Source organism: Cavia porcellus, unplaced genomic scaffold, assembly GCF_034190915.1.
Source record: "Cavia porcellus strain 051 isolate PalLab524CR breed Dunkin Hartley unplaced genomic scaffold, mCavPor4.1 scaffold_10, whole genome shotgun sequence".
Taxonomy (NCBI): Eukaryota; Metazoa; Chordata; class Mammalia; order Rodentia; family Caviidae; genus Cavia; species Cavia porcellus.
Window position 1 is genome coordinate 83,004,652 of NW_026947493.1, and position 20,368 is coordinate 83,025,019.

The 20,368-nt window shown below is 51.0% G+C and overlaps 1 protein-coding gene across 4 annotated transcripts in view; it reads left to right on the top strand.

Moving 5' to 3' along the window:
- Col14a1 (collagen type XIV alpha 1 chain) overlaps window positions 1-20,368 on the top strand; it is a 174,272-nt gene that overhangs the window by 134,808 nt on the left and 19,096 nt on the right. For all 4 annotated transcript variants that reach the window (XM_063257679.1, XM_063257681.1, XM_005008223.3 and 1 more), the window contains exons 38-43: window positions 2,057-2,152; window positions 3,224-3,277; window positions 3,520-3,573; window positions 12,283-12,336; window positions 12,911-12,982; window positions 20,274-20,309. In XM_063257679.1, coding sequence (XP_063113749.1) covers window positions 2,057-2,152; window positions 3,224-3,277; window positions 3,520-3,573; window positions 12,283-12,336; window positions 12,911-12,982; window positions 20,274-20,309 — 366 coding nt within the window. The remainder of the gene's footprint in view (window positions 1-2,056; window positions 2,153-3,223; window positions 3,278-3,519; window positions 3,574-12,282; window positions 12,337-12,910; window positions 12,983-20,273; window positions 20,310-20,368) is intronic.

Sequence of the window (20,368 nt, forward strand, 5' to 3'; positions counted from 1 at the left end):
GCTCCTGCCCTGGAGGCAGACCTCGATTATCCTCTCCTGCCACTATGTACATGGCTCCATCACGTGCTGACTTTGATGGGGGAAGACAGGGACACATAGTGGTGCTTGGGGAAAGAACTTGCCGGGTGCAGTGGGTCTCATGTCAGCCACTGTGGGCACCGGTGAGCTCTGCTCTGCCAGCAAAGCCCCAGCACCCGTCCTGTTTTGGTTTTGGTTTTGTGCATCAGGTAGCAGGGATTTAGAAGCACAAGGCCTTGCTGGCTTCTCCTGGTCATTTCTTGGTCTCTGATTTTGCAAAATAAAGTGGGCCACCTATTTTCTGCCCTATTCTATTTTTTGTTCCTTGATAATATGTAACTAGTAGATATTCAAGAGTTATAAATACCAAGGTGTGCAGCCAGCTTTTTTATGCCCTCTTTTTAATGTTATAATAAAAGTATTTCAAAAGAAATTTTGTTACTTACATTCACTGATGGTATTACAGATTTTTTTTTTTTTTTTGAGACATGGTCTCAAGTAATGGATACACCAGCCTCACTTTAAGGGAGGACTTGGGCTTTATAGCCCAGGCTGGTCTTTAAGAGATTTTTCTGGGTCTAAAATTGCAGAAGTGGTGTGGTTTCATTAAACCATGACAAGATCTAAACAATAGAAGTCAGCTTACTGGGGTGAGAGGGGTGTCTGATCTTGAAAAGAAAGAAAATCAAATGGTATTGATTCCAGGGCCATTTGTAGGCACCGAAGAGGCAGAGAGGGCAGGACCAAGGTGGATACCAAGGTCCCCGGGGCAGAGGGTCGGGTCAGGGTCGTCCACAGCGAGGGAGGAGGGAAGCAGCTCACCTCCTTCCGCTCCATGGCTGAGACTTTGCAGACCTGGAGAGCGGGCCTCAGCACTCAGCGGGCCTCTGTCTTTAGAATTTCTTCTAGAGTGGGGTGTGTGTGTGTGTGTGTGTGTGTGTGTGTGTGTGTGTGGTTACTTATCTAATTGGCACAGCATTCTGTCTGTGAAAGCAAAAATGAAAACCCGAGTTGCAGTAACCCTCTCTGTATGTTGTCCTGGCTATGGGTGATGTTTAGCCTTGGAGATGAGTCATTTGAGTTTGGGGTCTGCTTATCCTCTTAATACTTTGTGTCTTAGGAATTTTCCTAAGCCCTGTAAGCAGAAATATCCCTTAAGAGTCAAAGGGTCTCTTCTCTGATGACTTTTCTTATTAGGAGCCTGACCAGGCCCTCAATCTCCTAAGCAGGGCTAAAGTTTAAATAAGAGAGACAAGCAGTATGGTTTTGGGGTCCAGGAAGGTCAGAACTCTTGGAGCTCAGACAGAGACTTCTCTGGATGCCCATTTTTTTGGGTTTCAAACAGATTGGGGTGGGGGCATGAAGGGAATTGAAAGCAGTGGCTGAGGTAGAGGCCGGAAACTGAGCAGGGCCTTGAGAAGTCAGAACAAAGACTTTTGCAGCCGTAACTGTTACCAATCAGAGACTGTCGTATCTCTTTGGTTGGCAGTTCATCGCCCTGGGATCCTTTGGGTGAGGTTCATTGTCCTGGGATCCTTGGGGCGAGGTTCATCGTCCTGGGATCCTTGGGGTGAGGTTCATTGTCCTGGGATCCTTTGGGTGAGGTTCATTGTCCTGGGATCCTTTGGGTGAGGTTCATCGTCCTGGGATCCTTGGGGTGAGGTTCATTGTCCTGGGATCCTTTGGGTGAGGTTCATTGTCCTGGGATCCTTTGGGTGAGGTTCATTGTCCTGGGATCCTTTGGGTGAGGTTCATTGTCCTGGGATCCTTTGGGTGAGGTTCATTGTCCTGGGGTCCTTTCGGTGAGATTCATTGTCCTGGGATCCTTTGGGTGAGGTTCATTGTCCTGGGATCCTTTGGGTGACGTTCATCGTCCTGGGATCCTTTGGGTGAGGTTCAGCCCTGCAGCTGCAGTGTCATTCTGTCATTCTGACAGGCTGTGAGCACGAGGTTTTCAAACACAGCAGAGGCTCCTTTATGCTGAGCAGCTTCACCCTTCCATAGCCTGGTCCCCAATAATTTCTCTCTTGTCTTCCAGGGACCAGAGGGCCCTCGGGGGGAATCAGGCCCTGCAGGACCTCAGGGCCCCCCGGGACCCCAAGGACCGAGTGGGTTGTCCATTCAAGGAATGCCGGTGAGTTATGCCCAAGTGCTCTCATGGGTTGTATTGTTAGGACTCTCCCGTGGGAGGCCCCTGCCCCCCGTAATGAGCCCATCCCTTTGAAAGTGAGTGCTGATGGGGGTCCACTCAGTAGCTCTGCCCATCACCTATTTTTTGCTCAAAAGTGGGGCTCTTATGATAAACAGGTACGTGGACAGCAAGTTTCTACAGAAGAAAAGCAGAGCTTCACGCATACATAAAGCCCTTTTCTTGTGTGACCAAACTCCTGATGGATGTGGAAGCAACCAGAAAGTAATTAATGTTACATGAAGTTAATTATCCATTATTGACTTGTATAATGGTGGCTGAAGATTAATGAAAGCCATTGATTTATGACCCTTATCTCAGGTAGCCTCGGAGTACAGGCCATTAAGTGAGTGAGTCTTGGTTTTTACATCGTGGCGGTTACACGGCTGCATCTCTTTGAAAAGCTACTTTGTGCCATTAAAAACAGATTTAATTCCACTACCCATCTTCAGTAATGGAGATCTAGAGTTCAAATATAAAACCGATCTGTAATTAACACTCGGAGCAACCAGCTCCCTGAAAGCTTCCTGTTTAGTGATCTTTCTTTGGGTTTTCCTTCCAAAAGTTTTTCACTTTTTAGAAACCATTAGCATCAATTTGTGTGGTTGCTACTATTAACAACAAGTATTTGTTTCCATCTTACTATCCACTAGGTCAGATGTTTGCACATCTATGCCTACATTGTATTCCTGTGGTCTTTTTTAACCAAATCTAAGACAAAACAAGTCTATAGAGGTGTAAGGTTTTTTTAATTTAAACTACAAGTACCAGTGAAATATTCAACGGTCCCCTCCACGCCTGTACAGTGTCGGCTGGGCCACACGCGAATGTTTGTCCCGTGTTGGAACCATTCTGTCTTAGGAAGGTTCTGTCCCTGGCAGTGTTTACCTAGAAGGAGTAGCATGTTTGAGAAGTGACGTGGGTCATGCAGACGCTCCTGTGGGAGCACCTGGGTGTTGAGGGCACTCTGAGGGGGAGACACTCCGGTGACCCTGACTGTGTGCTTTTGGTATTCAGGGAATGCCTGGCGAGAAGGGAGAGAAAGGAGACACTGGCCTTCCTGGGCCACAGGTACTGTGTCTGTGTCTGTCGCTGACAGCTGTCTGCTCCCTCGAGCTTCACCAAGGATCCAGGGCTCGGACTCTAACGTCAGCCGTAGCCTTGGTGCTGCCCCTTGGAGAGCCCAGCTGAGGGGCGGGTGGCCGGGTGGGAGGTGCTCCTTTCCCCGAGGTTCCTTTGGGTCTGAGTTCCCTGGCGAAGGGTCCTCACTCACCCAGTAGGTTTGCAAATGTCTTTTTTCCCATTCTGCCTAGGGTATGCCAGGAGGTGTGGGCTCACCTGGACGTGACGGCTCACCCGGCCAAAGGGTAAGACCTCGCCGCAGGCTGCTTCTGACCAAGCATGCCTCTCTCCAGCCACTGCGCTGGTGGCAGAGCTCATGGAAGGAACTGGAGCCAGTTCATTCGCTATCTTGCCCTGCGGATCTCCACGCTACCAGGCCACATCTGTTTCCATTCGCCAGTGGCTTTGACGTCCACTGCTTCCCCCAGCACTAAAACACCGTGTCCATTATTTCTCCAACTATTCCGAATCAGCAGCACCCTTTCTGAAGGCTTCTAACCCTGAATGTAGCTCACACTGAATTGCATGTGCTGGTTTAACAGTTTCCCCAGCTCTTTCAAATCCTCAAGGCACAAACCGAAAGGAAATGAACAGCCATGTGAGCTGGGAGTTTAGGGTGCCTTATTCCCCGGGGAGCAAAGCATGGGCCGGGAAGCACTCTGACTCGGAGAGTGCCCCGCTCGCTGAGTGCGACTGACGGCTCAGAGCAGAGTGTCCCCTCTGTGGGATGCAGGTGTGGGCACCACATCTCCCCTCCTTTTGGTTAAACGCCCACTTGCCTTTGCCTAACCTCTCAGTCAGTCCCTGTTCAGCCCACAGAATCATCCTGTGTAGCGTGTCTCAGCCCACATTTCCAGGGGCCTGCTGGGAAAGTGAGCTGCTCGAGGGCTCTGGGACCCGTGGCAGGGGTGTCTACCAGGATTTATGTGTTTTGGCTGAGGGCTCGGGCTAAGATCCTGTGTGGTTACACACCTAGATTCCTTCATGGTTCCTGAAGCTCAGAAAAAGGCAAGTCTAGAGATTTGGTTGAGGGAGTTTGTTTGATTTATCTGTGCATAATTCCGGGCTTGGCAGAGAGCTCCCGAGTGAAACTTGCTGGCTTAGCACTTGAATTGCTGGACGTTGGAATGCTTCCTTTTAGAATCTGTGTGCCAACTTGGCCTTTTTGAAACTATTTTGCTGCTCTTCCAAACATGCTGTGTTCTTCTATAGGATCCAAACTCTTAATAAAGTGATATCTATACTTGGATATCTTACAAGATATTATAAAATGCCTTAGGATAGCATAAAATGTCCCTGTGATAGTAAAGCTCTGAGTGTGTGTGCTCCCTACTTTGAATGCTTCTGGAATAGGACAGAAATTGCTTTATTATCTGGATTTCAGTGGATACACACTCGTTATAGAAGTGTATATTTTTGGAAGCAATAGTTTAGAAAAAGATGCTTGGGGCCACACCATGCCAGTGTGTAACCAAGGGGCTGCCGTTCACATGAAATGGCCCGGTGGTGCCCTCGAGGTGTGTAGCAGCCTCCCCACTGGAGGGAAGCACCAGCCTCGCATTAGCTGAGGACATGCTCTGTACCATTGACTACACCGGCTACAAAGAGTTGCTCAGAACTGCAGAGGAGAATTTGGAGGCGGAGATCTTTACTGTTGCTAAACGAAGCAATTTCCAAAGTGCCTACCTCAAGGGAATAGCAGGAGGAGTAGGTTCCAGAACGTGTCTGTTGCCCCCAGGGCCAGGGAAATGCCTGACTCTTTTTAGAACCCCAAAGGAAGAAAGGAGAAGGTGGTGAAAACAGAATTGTTTAGTCGGATATATTTAGTCAAATGATCCACAGGCTTTAGGGTAGCAGAGTTATAAGACAGTTAGTCACTCAGCTGGGCTGTAAGGTAGGAGGGTCAGGGTAGACAGGTGTAGGATGAGAACCAGCCCGGAAGGCTCGCTCCGTGGAGTCTCCCTGGTCTCTGCAGTCTCTCCAGGTCTCCCTGGCTGGGCAGCAGGAGAGGAGAGGCTGCTTAAAGAGTACTAAGAACAAACACCCTGCGATAATCCCTCTTTGGCCGTAGGCCCAGAGGCACAGTGGCCACCATGGCGGGTAACGGATTGACAGCAGAAGGAATGATGAGCCTTACTGCCCGTGGCAGTGAAAGGGGACGCAATGCTCAACACCCAGATGTAAAGGAGGAGGGGTTTAATTTGGCTCTGATTTCAGAGCCAGTTAGTGGCTGGCTGGCTTCCAGGCCGACCGTCATGGTGGAAGGGCCTGGCTCACAAAACCGCTTAGTTCATGGCGGCCGGGAACCAGAGCCTGAGAAGCAGGGGCCGTGGGACATAGACCGCAGAGCCCCAGTTCCACGACACACCCAGACATACTAGAGGAATGTCCCACCGCTGGGCGACTCTTCAAGCCAGTCGAGTTGACATGACCCAGCTTAACCGTCCTGTCCCTTCCAGAGCGTTCCCCAGCGAGGCTGGTCTGTCCAGGGGCCCAGGAGGGCAGAGCTGTTTGGTTCCTTTGGTCTCAGCCCTTGATCACTCAGCGGTGCTGGCTGTCAACACCCCCCACCCCGAGTGAGTGAATCCCACGCTAGGCAGGAGGGAGGGGCTGGTGAGGACTTGGGGCGGTGTCCTCTCCCCAGGTTCCCGGCTCCATGGGGTCTGCACATCACCGCGGCCCTGGGCTGCAGCTCCCTGCTGCACCTTCCTTCTGTTCAGCCTCTGCCTGTCCTTAGCTCCCACCTGGGAGCCCCATCGCTCTGACCTTTAGTGCAGGGAAGGGCTGACAGCTCTCTCCCGGGGCGGCTGCCAGTCCCACTCCGGAGGGTTCACAGATCACAAAGGAAGAAGACCAAACATCTGCTCCTCTTGCGTTTCTGGCCTTTTCTGGCTTTTTCCCCCGGCAGGTTGGCCACTCGACAGCAGCCCTTTTCCAGGCTGGGCCTGCGGCCACAGTGGCCTTCCAGCACAAGCTGGACTCCTTCACCCTGGGCGGTTTCCACCAGCCAGGAGGCCCTGGAGCAAACTCGGGCCCTGACTTTGGGAGCAGAGGTGCAAGTTCCATATCCAACAGCTGAGGCAGCGCGGCCTCCGCCCCACCAGCCTTCCGGCCAGGGAGACATCCTGCCTCTTTCTTTTCCACTATAAACCTTGCCTCCTCCCCTCTGTTCTTGGTGTCTGTGAGTTCGGGGCTCACCCAGTGTTCTCTGGGCGCCTCTGATGTGTGGTGCCTTTCTTAGCCCTGATTGGGACAGCCGGGGGTCCTAGGGAAGCCAGAAAGAACGGACTAGACTCGCCTGTCTGACAGACGGACGGACGGATGAGTGGACAGATGGATAGATAGGTGATAAGCAGGTGGAAGATAGATGACAGATACATAGATAGATAATTGATTAGCAAATGATAGATAATAGGCAGGCAGAGAGATACAGGGTCAGAGAAAGAACCGAAAAGAAAAACAGAGAAAGAAAAACCAACTTCCTTCCCGGCTCTGAGAGCCACTCGCAGTCAGACTCTAGTTTGCCAGCCAGCACTACCAGCATAAGCTTTAAAGTCATTTTACTTTCCAGTTCTTAGTTCGGTTTTATAAAAATTCAGGAAGAGAAGAGATGAAAATGCTAAAGAGACAGGTTTTTACAGCACGCAGAGTGGAGTAATCCCCCTGTCCTGCCCAGGCGCGGAGTCCAAATTCCAAGGTTTAAGCTCTTTCATTTGAGGTGCTTCCTGCTCATTTAGGGTCCTTCCTCTGAGCCCCATGAGTGTCTCTGCACTCCCTGCCATAAGCACGGCCTTCCTTCCTCCTTGGTCAGAGGGAAACTCTGCAGAAGGCACTTCACCTCCGGATCTGACCAGGGACCGCTGGGGTCTTTATAGCTGGGGTCTTCGGGACTGGGGGCTTCATGGCTGAGGACTTTGTGGCTGGGGGTTTCATGGCGGGGGACTTTGTGGCTGGCTACACCTGGGTTTAAGCCCCCACCACCCCATCCTAGACCAGGACCTGTGTGTTTTCAAGACTCACTTCCCTGGGCTATGAAAAGCAGGGGGAGAAAATCACATGCCCCATGAAGTCGTTGTGCAGATTAATTCCTACAAAGCTTTTCTATAAAGAAATGCAGTCTTAGCTACCCATATTAGTATTCACCACAGGAGAAGGGATGTTTCCTGACTCCTACCCTTTCTATATGAAGATGCCTCTGAAGATTGTAAATAAAAAAAATCTAAAGAAAAAGCAAGTTGGGGTTTTCCAAAAATTTTTTGGATTCCACCCTGTAAGCATACTTGAACACGCTGGCTGGCTAATTATGTGGGCTTGGGAGCACAAAGGCCACATTGTGCTGAGGGCCCCATGCTGCAGAGGGGAGCTGGGCTCCAAGCGCCCTGGGAACTTGAGCTCCGAGAGGCTGCTTGGCTTCCATCCCCGAGGGCTGAGTTAAGCAGTGGGGAGAGAGTCTCTGCCTGCCCTCTGCCAGCTCCTACGCTGGCTGCACAGTAATTATCCCCGGGAGCGTCTCCCTCCTCAGAAAGGAAACAGAGATACCATCACAGAGCCGGGGAGAGAAGGGCTTGGTTTTCTGCTCTGGGTTCTAGGCGGATTTTCATTAAATCCCAGGAAAACATTTGCTCAGCGCTGACAGCCTTCTGCCATCGGCACTCCGCGAATTGCTTTAACAAAAACAGCAGCCGCCATCCCGTCAATTGCTGAGTCCCTGCAGGTGCTTCATGGTATGGCTCCTTCATCCTCTGGAGACGGAGATTGCTGGGCACTGTGATTCCGTTTCCCAGATCCAGGCTGGAGCTGAGGAAGCGGAGGGTCTGAGCTCCGCCTGGCAGCGAGGACGGGCTCCTGGCTCGGCACTGAGCTCGCTCTTCCCTGCAATCCTGTCAGTAAAGATCCTGCGGGACTTGGTGACTGTGAGAAAATCTCCCCGAAGAGCTGTTTAATCAGTAGAATCTCCACCCTGCAGTGGCCTCGCCTGCCCCACTAGGGCACTGGGGGCCCTGTCTGGGTGACTTCCTTGATAGAGTCAGAATCGAAACTTCATGCCTGAAAACAGGCTGCTTTCACAACGCCCCTCACCTGCCCACAGCGAAGAACGGGTATCAGTTTCGTGTCCTTGTTAGCTCTCCAGTCTCCCGCCTGGGCACAGGCCTGGCAGCAGCAGTGGCATCTGCCTTGGACTCTGGCTTTAGTTCTAGTGGAGGGGCGGAGGCAGGATTTCTAGGTTTGTACAGCTGCAGGTGCACCCCCTAATCATCAGGTGGTTCTGTGTCTTCACTCATTTAAACAGATTCCTGAACTCCACATTAGGGAACCAGATACCAAAGTTCTTAGGTGGAGTTAGGAATGCATGGTTTTAAAAAGTTTGAAGAGTCTGATAACCAATTTGACTTCAGAAAAACTGGATAGGGTGTTATATAAGACCTACTGCATGTCAAAGTAATTTCTTCATAGAATATTCTGAGTATTTTCTGTTTTAATTGTATGAAGTCATCACTGCAGGTTGCTAAAATGAATAATTACATGTATACATGCATTTAGATTGAAGATAAGTAAGTGTTAAAGTAGAATGTTGTGGTGGCACACTCCCGTAATCCCAGCACTCAGGAGGCTGAGGCAGGAGGGTCGTTGCAAGTTGACAATCAACCTGGGCTATAAAGTGAACTCAAGGTCAGCCTGAACTGCATAGCAAGACCCTGTCTCCAAAAAAAAAAAAAAAAAGTACAATGTGTGCATTTGTACCAATGCACACACCACACACACACACACACACACACATACACACACACACTCCTGTGTCTAATGCATGCAGGTGAGCAAGTCACTAAAACTTCCCCAGGGAGACCCTCCAGGGTGTCACACGTCAGGATTGGCCCAGGTCACTAGCCCGGGCCAGTGTCTGCAGGGCCTGTGGGTTTTGCTGCTCAGTCTCTTAAGCTGGCGGTGGGCCTTACCTCCGGGCTGCCAGGGCAGCCTTGTTTCCGATGGCCAGCAGCCGCCCTGGCCGCTGGGTGGCTTGGTCGTGCCACAGGGCTGAGCCTGCATGCGGCTTTTTCAGGCTTTCTTTGGCCCTTGCTGCTTGAGTCTAGTGTGTCAGATGCCGGGTGCCAAGGACCTAGCAGGTCCCTGCCACGCCGCTCTGGGGAGCTGCAGCTGATAGCCTAATCACTAGCTCTGTGCACCAGTTCTCAGAGCCCTGTCACAGACGCATGCTGGCTTTCGACTAATTTCAGATATAAAATGCATTGTGTATAGGTGGCTTCAGCCTTTAGATGCCACAGGCATAGAACTTGGGAAGTACAAACTTCAAAAGGGGCTACAGAACACCATTGCAGCCATCTGTGGTGGTGCACACCTGGAAGCCCAGCTCCCAGGAGGCTGAGGCAGGAGAGTTTCCATGAGTTTGAGGCCAACCTGAGCTACATTGTGAGTTCAAGGCCAACCTTCACCACATAGTGAGACCCTGTCTCCAAAACAAAAAATGAAACATTTCAGACCGGAGAGGTGAGAGTACCCGTTATATTTGCTCTACAGTATGGAAAAGAAAACTGAAAATCTCAGGGAGTAAATGTTTAATTGAGTGAAACCCTCTTTGCCAGTTTGAGCCGTAGGTGCTTGAGTGTTTGTCAGACTGTTAGGATCTGGAAAGTAGATCGTAGGTTAGAATTCGTTTTGCAGGTAAACCCTAGCTCAGAGCTCAGACGTTTGCTCAGAGCCAAATGTCTTCAAAAACAAACTCTAAAAATCTTTTCAAGTTTTTACAGCAGAAAGTATTTTAATGTGGGCTGTGGATGTATATTAATATTTAGAGGTGAGAATATAAAGAAAGGAAAAATGCTCGGAGCTATTTTTGTTTGTGGGTGGCTGATTTCGTGCATTTCAGCAATGAATACTTGTTGGCTCAAGAGATTCCCATTAAGCGTCTCCTTCTTAGTATTCGCTATTTGTTGTTAATTAAGGGTCTCTGCTTGTTGTGAGGTTGCTCAATTCATAAACACTCATCTTCAAAAAAGCAAAAGCGTTCATCTTCACAGATCGGCTCCCTGATGTGGATACTGAAAAGATTTGGAAAGGGGAACACAAGTCTCTCGGTCAGTGGCTGAAAAAGGACTCTGACCCTTCACTGCGCTCAAACTGAAGGACAGAGCTGGAGTTTGCCCGTTATTTTTCGGTATAAAATGTAGGCACTTTGCAACAGTGCTCCTGTCACCAAGATTGTGGCTTCTGTATGAGAATCCTCTGCTGTGGCTGCTCACCCGGGATGAAGGGGAAGGCAGAGACGCCAAAGCTGTCCTATGTGAGAGTTGCCTTGTGTTGGATGTCGTAGTATAGTCCTGTCATCCCCTCACTTGGGAAGCCGAGGCAGGAGGACCCCAAGCTCAAAGCCAGGCTAAACTATGTAACAAGAACCAGAGAACCAAACACAAAGTCCCCAGGCGGGTGGCCCTGGGGCACTGAGAACCAAACACAAAGTCCCCAGGCGGGTGGCCCTGGGGCACTGAGAACCAAACACGAAGTCCCCAGGCGGGTGGCCCCGCGGCACTGCCACAGCTCATGAGGATGGACGAGAGTGCAGGGAGCCTGGGCTTGTGCTTGCTGTGCTCCTGAAGCAGAAGGTATAACACAGGCTGATGTATAAAGGACAGAAGTGTGCTGGGTCATGGTGCTGGAAGCTGGCAAGTCCAGGACTGAGGGCCTGCATCTGAGCGGTGTTCTTTCTGTGTCTTAACAAGAGAAAGATAGCAGATGAGGTGGGTGAGAGAAACACAAGCCCCTTCCCATCCTGAGCTTGTGGCACCAAGTTAATGGCAAGGAGACACGGCCAAGCCATGGGTCCACGCTGGAGAGGAAAACCGCACCATGGTGACCCCCGCCTCCTTGGCTGGCTCTGTTGATCGGGTTGCTAATACCCAGAAACAACCAGAGAGTGCTGTGGCACAGCAGGCCGTCCCTGTCTGCAGGCCACCCACGCGCCTGCTGCCCGTGCACACCATTTACCACCGAATCCTTCCTGTCTGTCATTTATGCCTGTGGGGGGAGACAGGATGGCGGTGCAGGTGGGGTCCCTAGAAAGTAAGACGCAGCCACGTCCGAAAGGGAGCTGGAGGGTAGCAAGTTCGTCCCTGGAGTAGGGCGGGGTTGCTTTGAGCAGAATTTTATGAGCCTGCTGTAAAAAGCTGAGATTGAAGATGTGCGGTCATGTCAGCTCCATTGGAAAGTCCAGAGCCACAGAAAATTGACCGTGTGAGAGGAAGCTGTTGCAGCTGTTACACATTTTAAAACTCAGATATTCACACAGAAATAGCACTCCACACACAGCCAGCAACTTAGGAAGATGTTTTTACTTTGAAAAGCACCGTTTGTTCTGCCTTTATTAAGCCTTCTAACGTGGGACAGTTAGCAAACACGTCGGTGTGTGTAAATGCCAGGAGGCAGGCGCTCAGCCTACGCAGCCAGGTGCCTCGGTCCCCACGGCTGCTGTGGGTCCCCACCCCACGCGTCCTTGCTCATGGTACGAGGGCAGGAAAGACACCAAGACATCTTTTTATCTCCGCCCTTTAAGTAACAAGAATCAGTCCTCTTGGGCTGGGGATTTAGCTCAGTGGCATAAGCGCCTGACTGCAAATGTGAGGTCCCCGGTTCAATCCCCGGTACAGGGGAAAAAAAAATCAGTTCTCTCCTGTGTTGTGCTTGGTTCAGTAGAAACATTTTCTGGAAACAAATTCCTAAGTTTGTAAGTGGCATTTCTTACACCTAAAATTCTTGCCCTGGGCAATTTAATGGCGCCAATAGACACAAAGTCTTGCCAAGAACAATTTCCAGGAAGAGTCCGAAAGCAGTGAATCCTTGCTAGCGCGGAGCTAGCCATGAGACTCGCCTCCTAAGCAGCAAAAGAATTCCGAGAGCCTGTCCTGAGAGTCCCTTGGTTGACACACGGTGTTTTTCTTCCCCAGGGATTTCCTGGCAAGGACGGTTCCTCCGGCCCTCCAGGACCTCCAGGGCCAATTGTGAGTATACCAGAAGGTGACAAGGTGTACCCCGCTTTAGAGCCCCACATTTCTTCGGGGACGTTTTCTCCTGCAGCAGCCACCTTTGCTGTGGGGTATCAGCTTGTCCCTTGGCTCCCAACTACCTTCAAACATCCTTTAAAGATAAGACATAGCTGGGTGTGGGGGCTCACGCCTGTAATCCCAGCATTCTGGAGGCTGAAGCAGGAGGATCGATGCAAGTTCAAGATCAGCCTGGGCTACAAAGTGAGCTCAAGGCCAGCCTGAACTGCATAGTGAGATCAGGTCTCAAAAACAAAACAAAAAAAGGTTAAGACAGGCTAGTGGCCTAATTATCCTCTGAGCCATTTGGCCAGCTGCACTGATTTTGGATACAGATAAGGTTTGCTTGTAAAAGAACCATATCTCAGTAAGAGTACAGAGACTTAAAAAAAAACCTTCTCATTTTCGGTGTCCTGAGGTTTGGTGGTGAGGAAGGTGGTCTGTCACTGTGTATCTGTGACTCTTGCTTGTGCGTTGTCCTAGATGAGACTGTGTGATTTTCACCTCTGCTGCATTTCCTGCTTCCTCTCAGGGCATCCCTGGAGCGCCCGGAGTCCCCGGGGTCACGGGCAGCGTGGGACCACAAGGCGCCCTGGGCCCACCCGTGAGTATCCTCAAGCTGGTGGGGTGGGTGCTGGGCCCCGTGCTCTGTGTGTCTCAGTTCACCAGCATCTCCGCTGGCCAGAGTGATCGTGTAGTGCTAGACCCTGGGACTCTGTGAAGGACACCAGAGAGGCTCCAAGCCGAGGGTTCAGAGCGAGTCCTGAAGGCGAGGGTCTGTCAGTCCTCACGGCATGATCACTCCCATTTTCGTTGCCTGCAATCTGTGTTTGCTTAAGTAAACACACTGTCAGTCTCCCAAGGATTGGCTCTCACAGGCAGGTGTCGGGCAAACCTGACTCCAAACGGGCAAAATGCCATGTTTGAGGAATTTAAGGTTTGATGAGTGAAGTAGGTTTTTTCCCTGAATTTCACCGGGAAGATTTAATGTCTGATGAAAGCGTACCCTCCTGTCAGTGACCAGTGGTGTTAAAGGACAGCACCGGGCCTGGAACCCGGGCTGCCCAGTTTTGCACTCTCAGTCCCTTTGTGTCGGTGCCTAAGTGTGTTCAGTGGCCGTGGGCGTGGGCGTGGGCGGGAGGGAGGTGGAGAGGAATCCACGAACAGTCCCGGGACGGGCGTTTGCTCACCTACTCAGGAAGCAGTGACACCACTTGGCTCTGGGGCTGTGACTCTCCTGGCTTCTAATGATGTTTGGTTGGGGGTGGGCTTCTTTGTTTTCTTTCTCTGGTCTCTCTCTCCCTCTTTTTTTTTCACACAGTCTCACTATGCAACCTAGGCTGGCTTCAAACTACTGTGATGCTCCTGCCTCAGCCTCCTGAGTGCTGGGATTGCAGGCGTGAGCCGTCTTGTCCAACTTTCTAAGTTTGTTCTTTTATAGCATCCAGAAATAAAGACATGTGCACTAGGAAAAATAAAATCAATGCGGCCCCAGTCCTCGGCTCACAGCCACTTCCATTCCCGCCAGCTGTTCTGCATCTCTCTGACCCTTCCTCCCTGGTCGCATGGTCCTCTGACCACAGCTGGGAAGGATTCTCGCTTTTAACGGGTCCCTGTGATTCCATGAACCCTTCCTGGGGCATCGTACACAATACCCTTAGAGAGTCCCTGAGTCCTCTACTAAAGGACATTTGCCAAGTCCCTTTTGCCACATAAGGTGATAGAGTCACGGGTCCTGGCAGTTAGGTTTGTACGCTGGGGCGAGGTCCCCCCCCCCCCCGGTTATATAGGGAGTGTGACATAGAGGAAGTTGGTTCTTATTCACACAGGCCCTTGCCTCTCTTCCTCTCTCTACCCAGCCAGTCTTGCTGTTTATTCTTCAAACTCATTTCAGTAAAAGCGTTTACCTTCAGAGGCTTTTTCTGGACTCCACCTCACTGCCTAAACACACAAGCATGCATGGAAAGGCACCAGGATCCTAGCAAATGCACCCTCATTTGTGCTTGTGAATCAGTGCTGTCCTTAGCAGTCACTGTACAAAGCCGTATGTGTATTCCAACTCCATTGTTCAAAGCAGTTTTATATCTCATTTCAAACCAGGCTAAATCAGACTACAGAAGATGACTGGGTTGCTTTATCTTCAGGTGTGAGTTTTAGCCAAACAGACACCATCCGCTGACGCTCACGTGTGAAGGCTTGGAGATGCGCATGTGCAATCACGTACACACCCTGTCCTTTCTCTGTGAGCCCTTCCAAATTAGCATGCCTATTCTTTCAGGTCTAGGCTATTCTATACCAGAAAGAGACTTAAAAGCATATTCTCCGCTCCAAAATGTGCTTCCCAAAATGTGTCCGTGGGAACGGCAGTTAGACAGTACATCAGTGGGGCTTGGACAAAGGGGCCGTGGTCAGAGGGGTGACAGGGCAATGCAGGCTTCATCCAGAAAGCGAGGGAGCTGTTAGAATATCAGGGGCTTTGCACGTCCTGAGGTGAAAGCAGGAAATGCCAGCATGCTGGCTTAACCTGGGTAGACAGTCGACACACGTACTCCTATATGGGGAGATCTTGTTTTCACTGGTGTCTCCCAGAACTAGTTCTCCTTGTCCTAAGCTAGGAAGGTGCAGTCCAGGGGCTGATTCCACTCCAGGAGGGATGGAATTGGAAAAGGCTAAGGAGAGAAGAGCAGGCGCTGGGGCCTGAGAGAGTTTCCGTGGGGTGAGTTCATGGTGTTCACAAGCAAGCGTGGCGCCATCTTGTCTACCCACTGGGCCTTGGGGGTTCGGATTAGACTCTAACTGTGAGACACAGCAAAATGCTTCTGTGTTTTCCCCACTTGCCTGCATCAGAGGCGAAGCCATTTGACTTCTCTGCTGGGTGGGGACACCATGGCAGGCTTGGGATTTCCTGTCAGACACAAGTGGCTCCTCAGCTGCCAGCTGGGCTTTCCCCTGTGTCTGGGCCTCCAGCTCCCACAGGCCTGCTGGCCGCCAGGCTGGCGAGACTGTTACAGCACACTGTGCTGCCCAGAGCCCAGGCCCTGATTGATTTCCCATGGACGGCTGTCTAGGAAGACGCAGGGAGGAGCCCAAGAGGGACGGCCTGGCAGTAGGATGGGCCTCCTGCAGCTGGCGTCAGCAGCGCTCGCTCGGTCTCTAGTCCCCAGCTCCACAGAGCAGCATGTGCCTTGCTGCCCAGGGTCTCACTTCCTGCCTGAGTTTAAGTGCCACCGCTGTGTAAGCAGAGGCACCCACAAAAGCAGGAAAGGAAGAGCTGCCCGTGGTGGGGCTGTTGGTCAGCCTGCCCTCTTTAGGAGCTAAGCCGTGTCTACATCATCTGCAGAATTCGGGGTGTCAGGGTCGCAGATGCCTAGCTGTGGGAGCTTCGTCACTGACGTGGTCATCTCACCTTCCTGCAATCAATTCCTAACTCTAAAATACGGTGCAATATGACAAGATTGCAAGACGTGAAATGCCTTAAAGGAAAGATGAGAAAATTGTGCAGGGAGAAAGAGAGAGAGAGAGAGAGAGAGAGAGAGAGAGAGAGAGAGAGAGAGAGAAAGGATGAGAGAGTGCCTCCAGCCACTCTAGAAGGTGCAGCGTTTCAATGGGATCTTGATGTCCATGGAAATCAAAGTCAGAGAAGATGGGCATGGCTTGGTTGTTGTAGCTTGTATCTAGATGTCCCCCCAAAGCCTCATGTGTCCAGAGGTGGACTTTTCAAAGCCGGCTGGCTCTAGGGTGTGTGATACAGGGACGGAGGGTGTGTGGCACATGTTAGCCCACTGATTGGAACTAGCAGAGCTCTGGGTGTGACCGAGTGTATCTACCGGAGACAGAAGCCCCACTCTGGGTGTGGTTAGCGCGACCCAAAAGGTTGCAGCCTGTTTAGAGTAAAGGGAGACGCAGGTTTGCTGCTGCTGCTGCCTCCTGCCTGCGCTGCCATGGACTGTTTCTCCTGGCGATGCCCTCTGCCATGCTCGTGCTGTCCTGCCTTGGAGCCAGCTGGCCATGGACTGAAACCTCTACAAACTGTGAGCGAAAATGAACCTTTTTTCCTTTAACTTCTGGGTGTTGGTGTTCTGTCCCAGCATTGAGAACCAAGACTCTGGGGAGGAACGTAATGAACAGCACACACAGGGACCTCCGGGCCTTTGTGATGGCTCTCTGATTGTCATCTCTTCCTCAGCCACCAGCTTTATTTCAGGCCCTGCCCCTCCGCACAGAGGCCATCTCAAGAAGCCCCAGGTGGCCCTTGGCCTCTCGCTAGCCCTTGTCTGTCCACTCCCTGGCTGCCAGGGCTTCTCTTAGCGTGTCTTCCCTGCTGTGTCTCCTTCCTGGTCCCTGTCCCCAGAGGATGGTCTCGGAGTTCAGTGTGGTTTACGTGGCCTTGCCCGGTGGCCTTTACTTTCTGCGGTATCTTGGCCTGTCGTCACCCTTCTCTCAGAGTTCAATCACACCGAATTATTTAAAGCACCCCAAATGCATGTCATATCATACTGCCTCGTAACTTTTTGCCTTTGGGGTGCCCTGCTAACTTTCTGGGTTGCTCTCTTCTGTCACCCTGTAGTGAAGACCAGACTGTACTTTCTTTAAGGCTGTGGAAAGCACTTGTAAAGTCGCTTTCCCATCCCTGGGACACAAGACCCAGTACCCACAGCTTGAAGAAGGAGCCGTGTATTCAGTGCCTGGTTTCAGTCCGTGGTTATGTCTCCAAGACAGAAGCAGCATGGGGGAAAGGCACGGCGAGGAAAAGGTGCTCCCCCCACAGAAGCCAGGAAACAGAAATGAAAGGGGGAGCAGGGACAAGACCCCCCATCCAAGTCACACCCCAGTGACCACCTCCAACCAGGCCCCGCCTCCTATCAGTGCACTCAGCCCCGAACTCCTCCGTGGATGAATCCTGGACGAGGGAGCACCCGCGGTCCAATGGCCTTCCACACACTGGAGAACTTGGGGGACGTTTTCAATCTAAACCGTGACAGCCAGGCTCCCGTTTAGCCCAGTAGCATTGGTGTCCGTCTCTCCCCCCAGGACAGGAGCCTTATCCTGCCTACTTTGCATTCCTAGAGCTCAGCTCTGAATCTGCTATGCAGAGCACTTGTCTTATAAGATAAAGAAAAGGCACAAGTCTGTGTTTGTGTCCCAGTTAGGTGGCTCCGGGGGGCACTAACAGGTTATCCTCGCGGACTGAGGTCGGAAGCCGGCCGGGGGTGTTCTGATTCTGCTTCACAGGCATCTATGCTGTGTGGGACTCACACGGGGAGGTCACCGCTCTTCCTCCTAACACTCAACTTCTGAATCTGTGAATGGAGCTACTGTATTTTTTCTTCTTTACATTTCAAGTGTTTCTGAAATTACAGGAAAATGTTCCACTTTTTGCTGCCCGTGTCTACAGGGTCTATGTGTTCTCCCTCAAAGCATATTTTGGTAGAATTATGGGCCTTCGCTTGCTCAGGAATTTTTATTTTGTTTTTGTTTTACTTTGCAAAAATCAAAGGAAGGATGTTAGAGAAATTGGAATATGAAATAGTTTCTTGCTGCACCAAGATTTCACCAACAAGACCTTTCATGGCGCCTGCCGGGTGTGTCCTTTGGTCCTTCTCAGCGAGCACCGTGAGACTGAGTCTGAGATTTTCAGGCTGTGTTTCAATTAAACACATCCATCTGCGCCTTCCAGAGAGCGCCAAGAGCAGATGTTGTCCGTTTGCTCTGCCAGTCATTTGCACTGTAATTTCTTTCTTTAAATTTGAAACATTCCCAAGCAGGCCGATGTAATAAACGGCAGGAATGGAAATGTTGGAAGACTGGTACAGAAATGAAATGAAAGCAACCAAACTGAGGACCTAACTCTGTGTGGCTGCGCGGTGTGCCTGTTCTAAGCAGGGAGCATCCGTGTCACTGCACGGGGAGATAGGAATTAGCAGATACTCAACAGCCTGAGCTGAAGGCCACAGATTCAGGACCCAAGAACCGGGGCTCAGGTTCCGGCTTTTCTGGATCCTTATTGTGTGACCCTGGGCAGGAGACAAGCCCTCAACATATCCTTTTCCAAATCTGTAAAATGGACATACTGTTGCATAGGGTTGTTATCAGGACGCACGCATTAGTCTCCCAGAAGTGTACGGAGACTCGGTGAGTTATCTCACGAGGCCATTTTAAAGCTTAACGGAGTCACCTAACTAAAGTGCCTGCCCCATGGCTGGAAGATGGTAAAGCCAGGATAACCATAACAGTTGCTAGGATTTACACCGCCTCAAAAACTGTGGAGCTTTTATTTCTGTGTCTGATTTTTGCTTTGTCTTGCATCTCCTTCCTGGAAAGGGTTTCTTTGGTGCTGATACAGGTAGTAATGAAGTAGTTTTTGTCTCAGGTTGGAGCGAGGCACTGCCGTCTCTGTCACACCATGACCCTGCGTGGAGCCTGCAGGCGTGAGGGGAGAGAGCCTGTCACACGCTCACTTCCCAGACGGGAAGAGCCGGTGCAGGGACCACACTATGCAAGTCTCACTTTTCCAAAAAAGATTTCATAATCGAAAGTAGGTTTTTGTCTTAAAAAAACAACCAACACCTTTCTTCCAACGCTCTAGAAGCCCAGTGCAGTATGTTCTAAGTCTTTTTCTTTTGTCTCTTTTTGCACTCAGGTAGTTGAATGTGCAGGAGTCCGGGGGAGGAGGGGAGGGCTGCGGTTTGGAAGGCAGTTAGAAAGGTGTCGCCAGGGCCTGGTGTGGTATGGAAAGACCTGTGCGTGTGCGCGCATTTGCGTGCGCGCATTCATGTTCTTGGGGAAGGCATTCGTGGGGCATGGGGATGAGAGGAGACAGACTCCTTGGCGGGCTCCGCGGCCCTCTGCAAGGGGCACCCGCTGTGTGCTCCCCTCTCTCTCCAACTCCCATTTCCATGGCTGTGCATTTGTGGCTTGGGATCGGCAGTGACAGAGCGTCTCCTCCTCCAAAGTGCACACGCGCAGCCAGGGCATTTGCTTTCCTGGACTCTGTGGATTGAGCTCAGTGTTTGCCCTTGAGGACTGGCTGACCTCACCGAGGGTTTGGAGACGATGCCCAGTTGGGCTCAGAACCTGGTGAGACTGCTGACAGCGGGGACGGCAGCCAGTGTGCCTCACTCCATCTATGAATCCCGGTCACGTTGCTTTGGAGGCATCTAGGACCTTGGCCGTGAGTTAGAACTAAAACATGGCATTTTTCTGAAGACACTATTCTGTACTGTATGTGTAATTTTATTGCGGAAACATCCAAATCCCCATTGTGTCACTCAGTAAGATTTTCACAATCACAGTAGTTTCTTGTGAGTCCAGGATAACTAGACCACATTGTGCCGAGGATTCACGCACTTACGAGTCCTGCATTTTGGGGAATTCTGGAGAATCAGAGTCCATCACGCCCTGTGGAAAGAAAAGTGAGACGGTGGGGTTTCAACAAGAGGAGTCTTTTTGTCTCCTCTAATAGTCTCTTTAAAATTGGAACAGTTTAGTTATTCAGAAGAGTCATAAAATTAGCTATGAAACTTAAGGAGTGTTCAACCCATGCTGTGGCATTCGGTGTAGAAAGAGAGGCAGGACCGAACCCTAATCACCAAAACTGTGCGTTACTGAACGTAACCCTGCACGATTCCAATTTCATAGTTTAAAAGTCCCACACAAGTGCAAGGCGTGAGTTGGATTCCTGGTACCAAAAAAAGAAAAAAAAAAGATTCCCACACTTCTGCATGGACCCGAGGAAGGGGTCAGATACCTCCCGAGCTATTTATGCTAGCGAGACTGCTGTACGTTTATTCCTGATGTTGTGTGACTACTTTGCCCTCCCTGGAGGAGAGGGGACCATCATGAGTCTAGCGGGGTGCAGCGTCTTCAGTAACGGACAATGCTTTGCATCCTTACAGGGTGTCCCTGGAGCGAAGGGCGAGCGAGGTGAACGAGTAAGTGTCCAGCTGCCTTCGGCCACCACCAGCTACCAAGAGATGTCGCTTCCCACTGT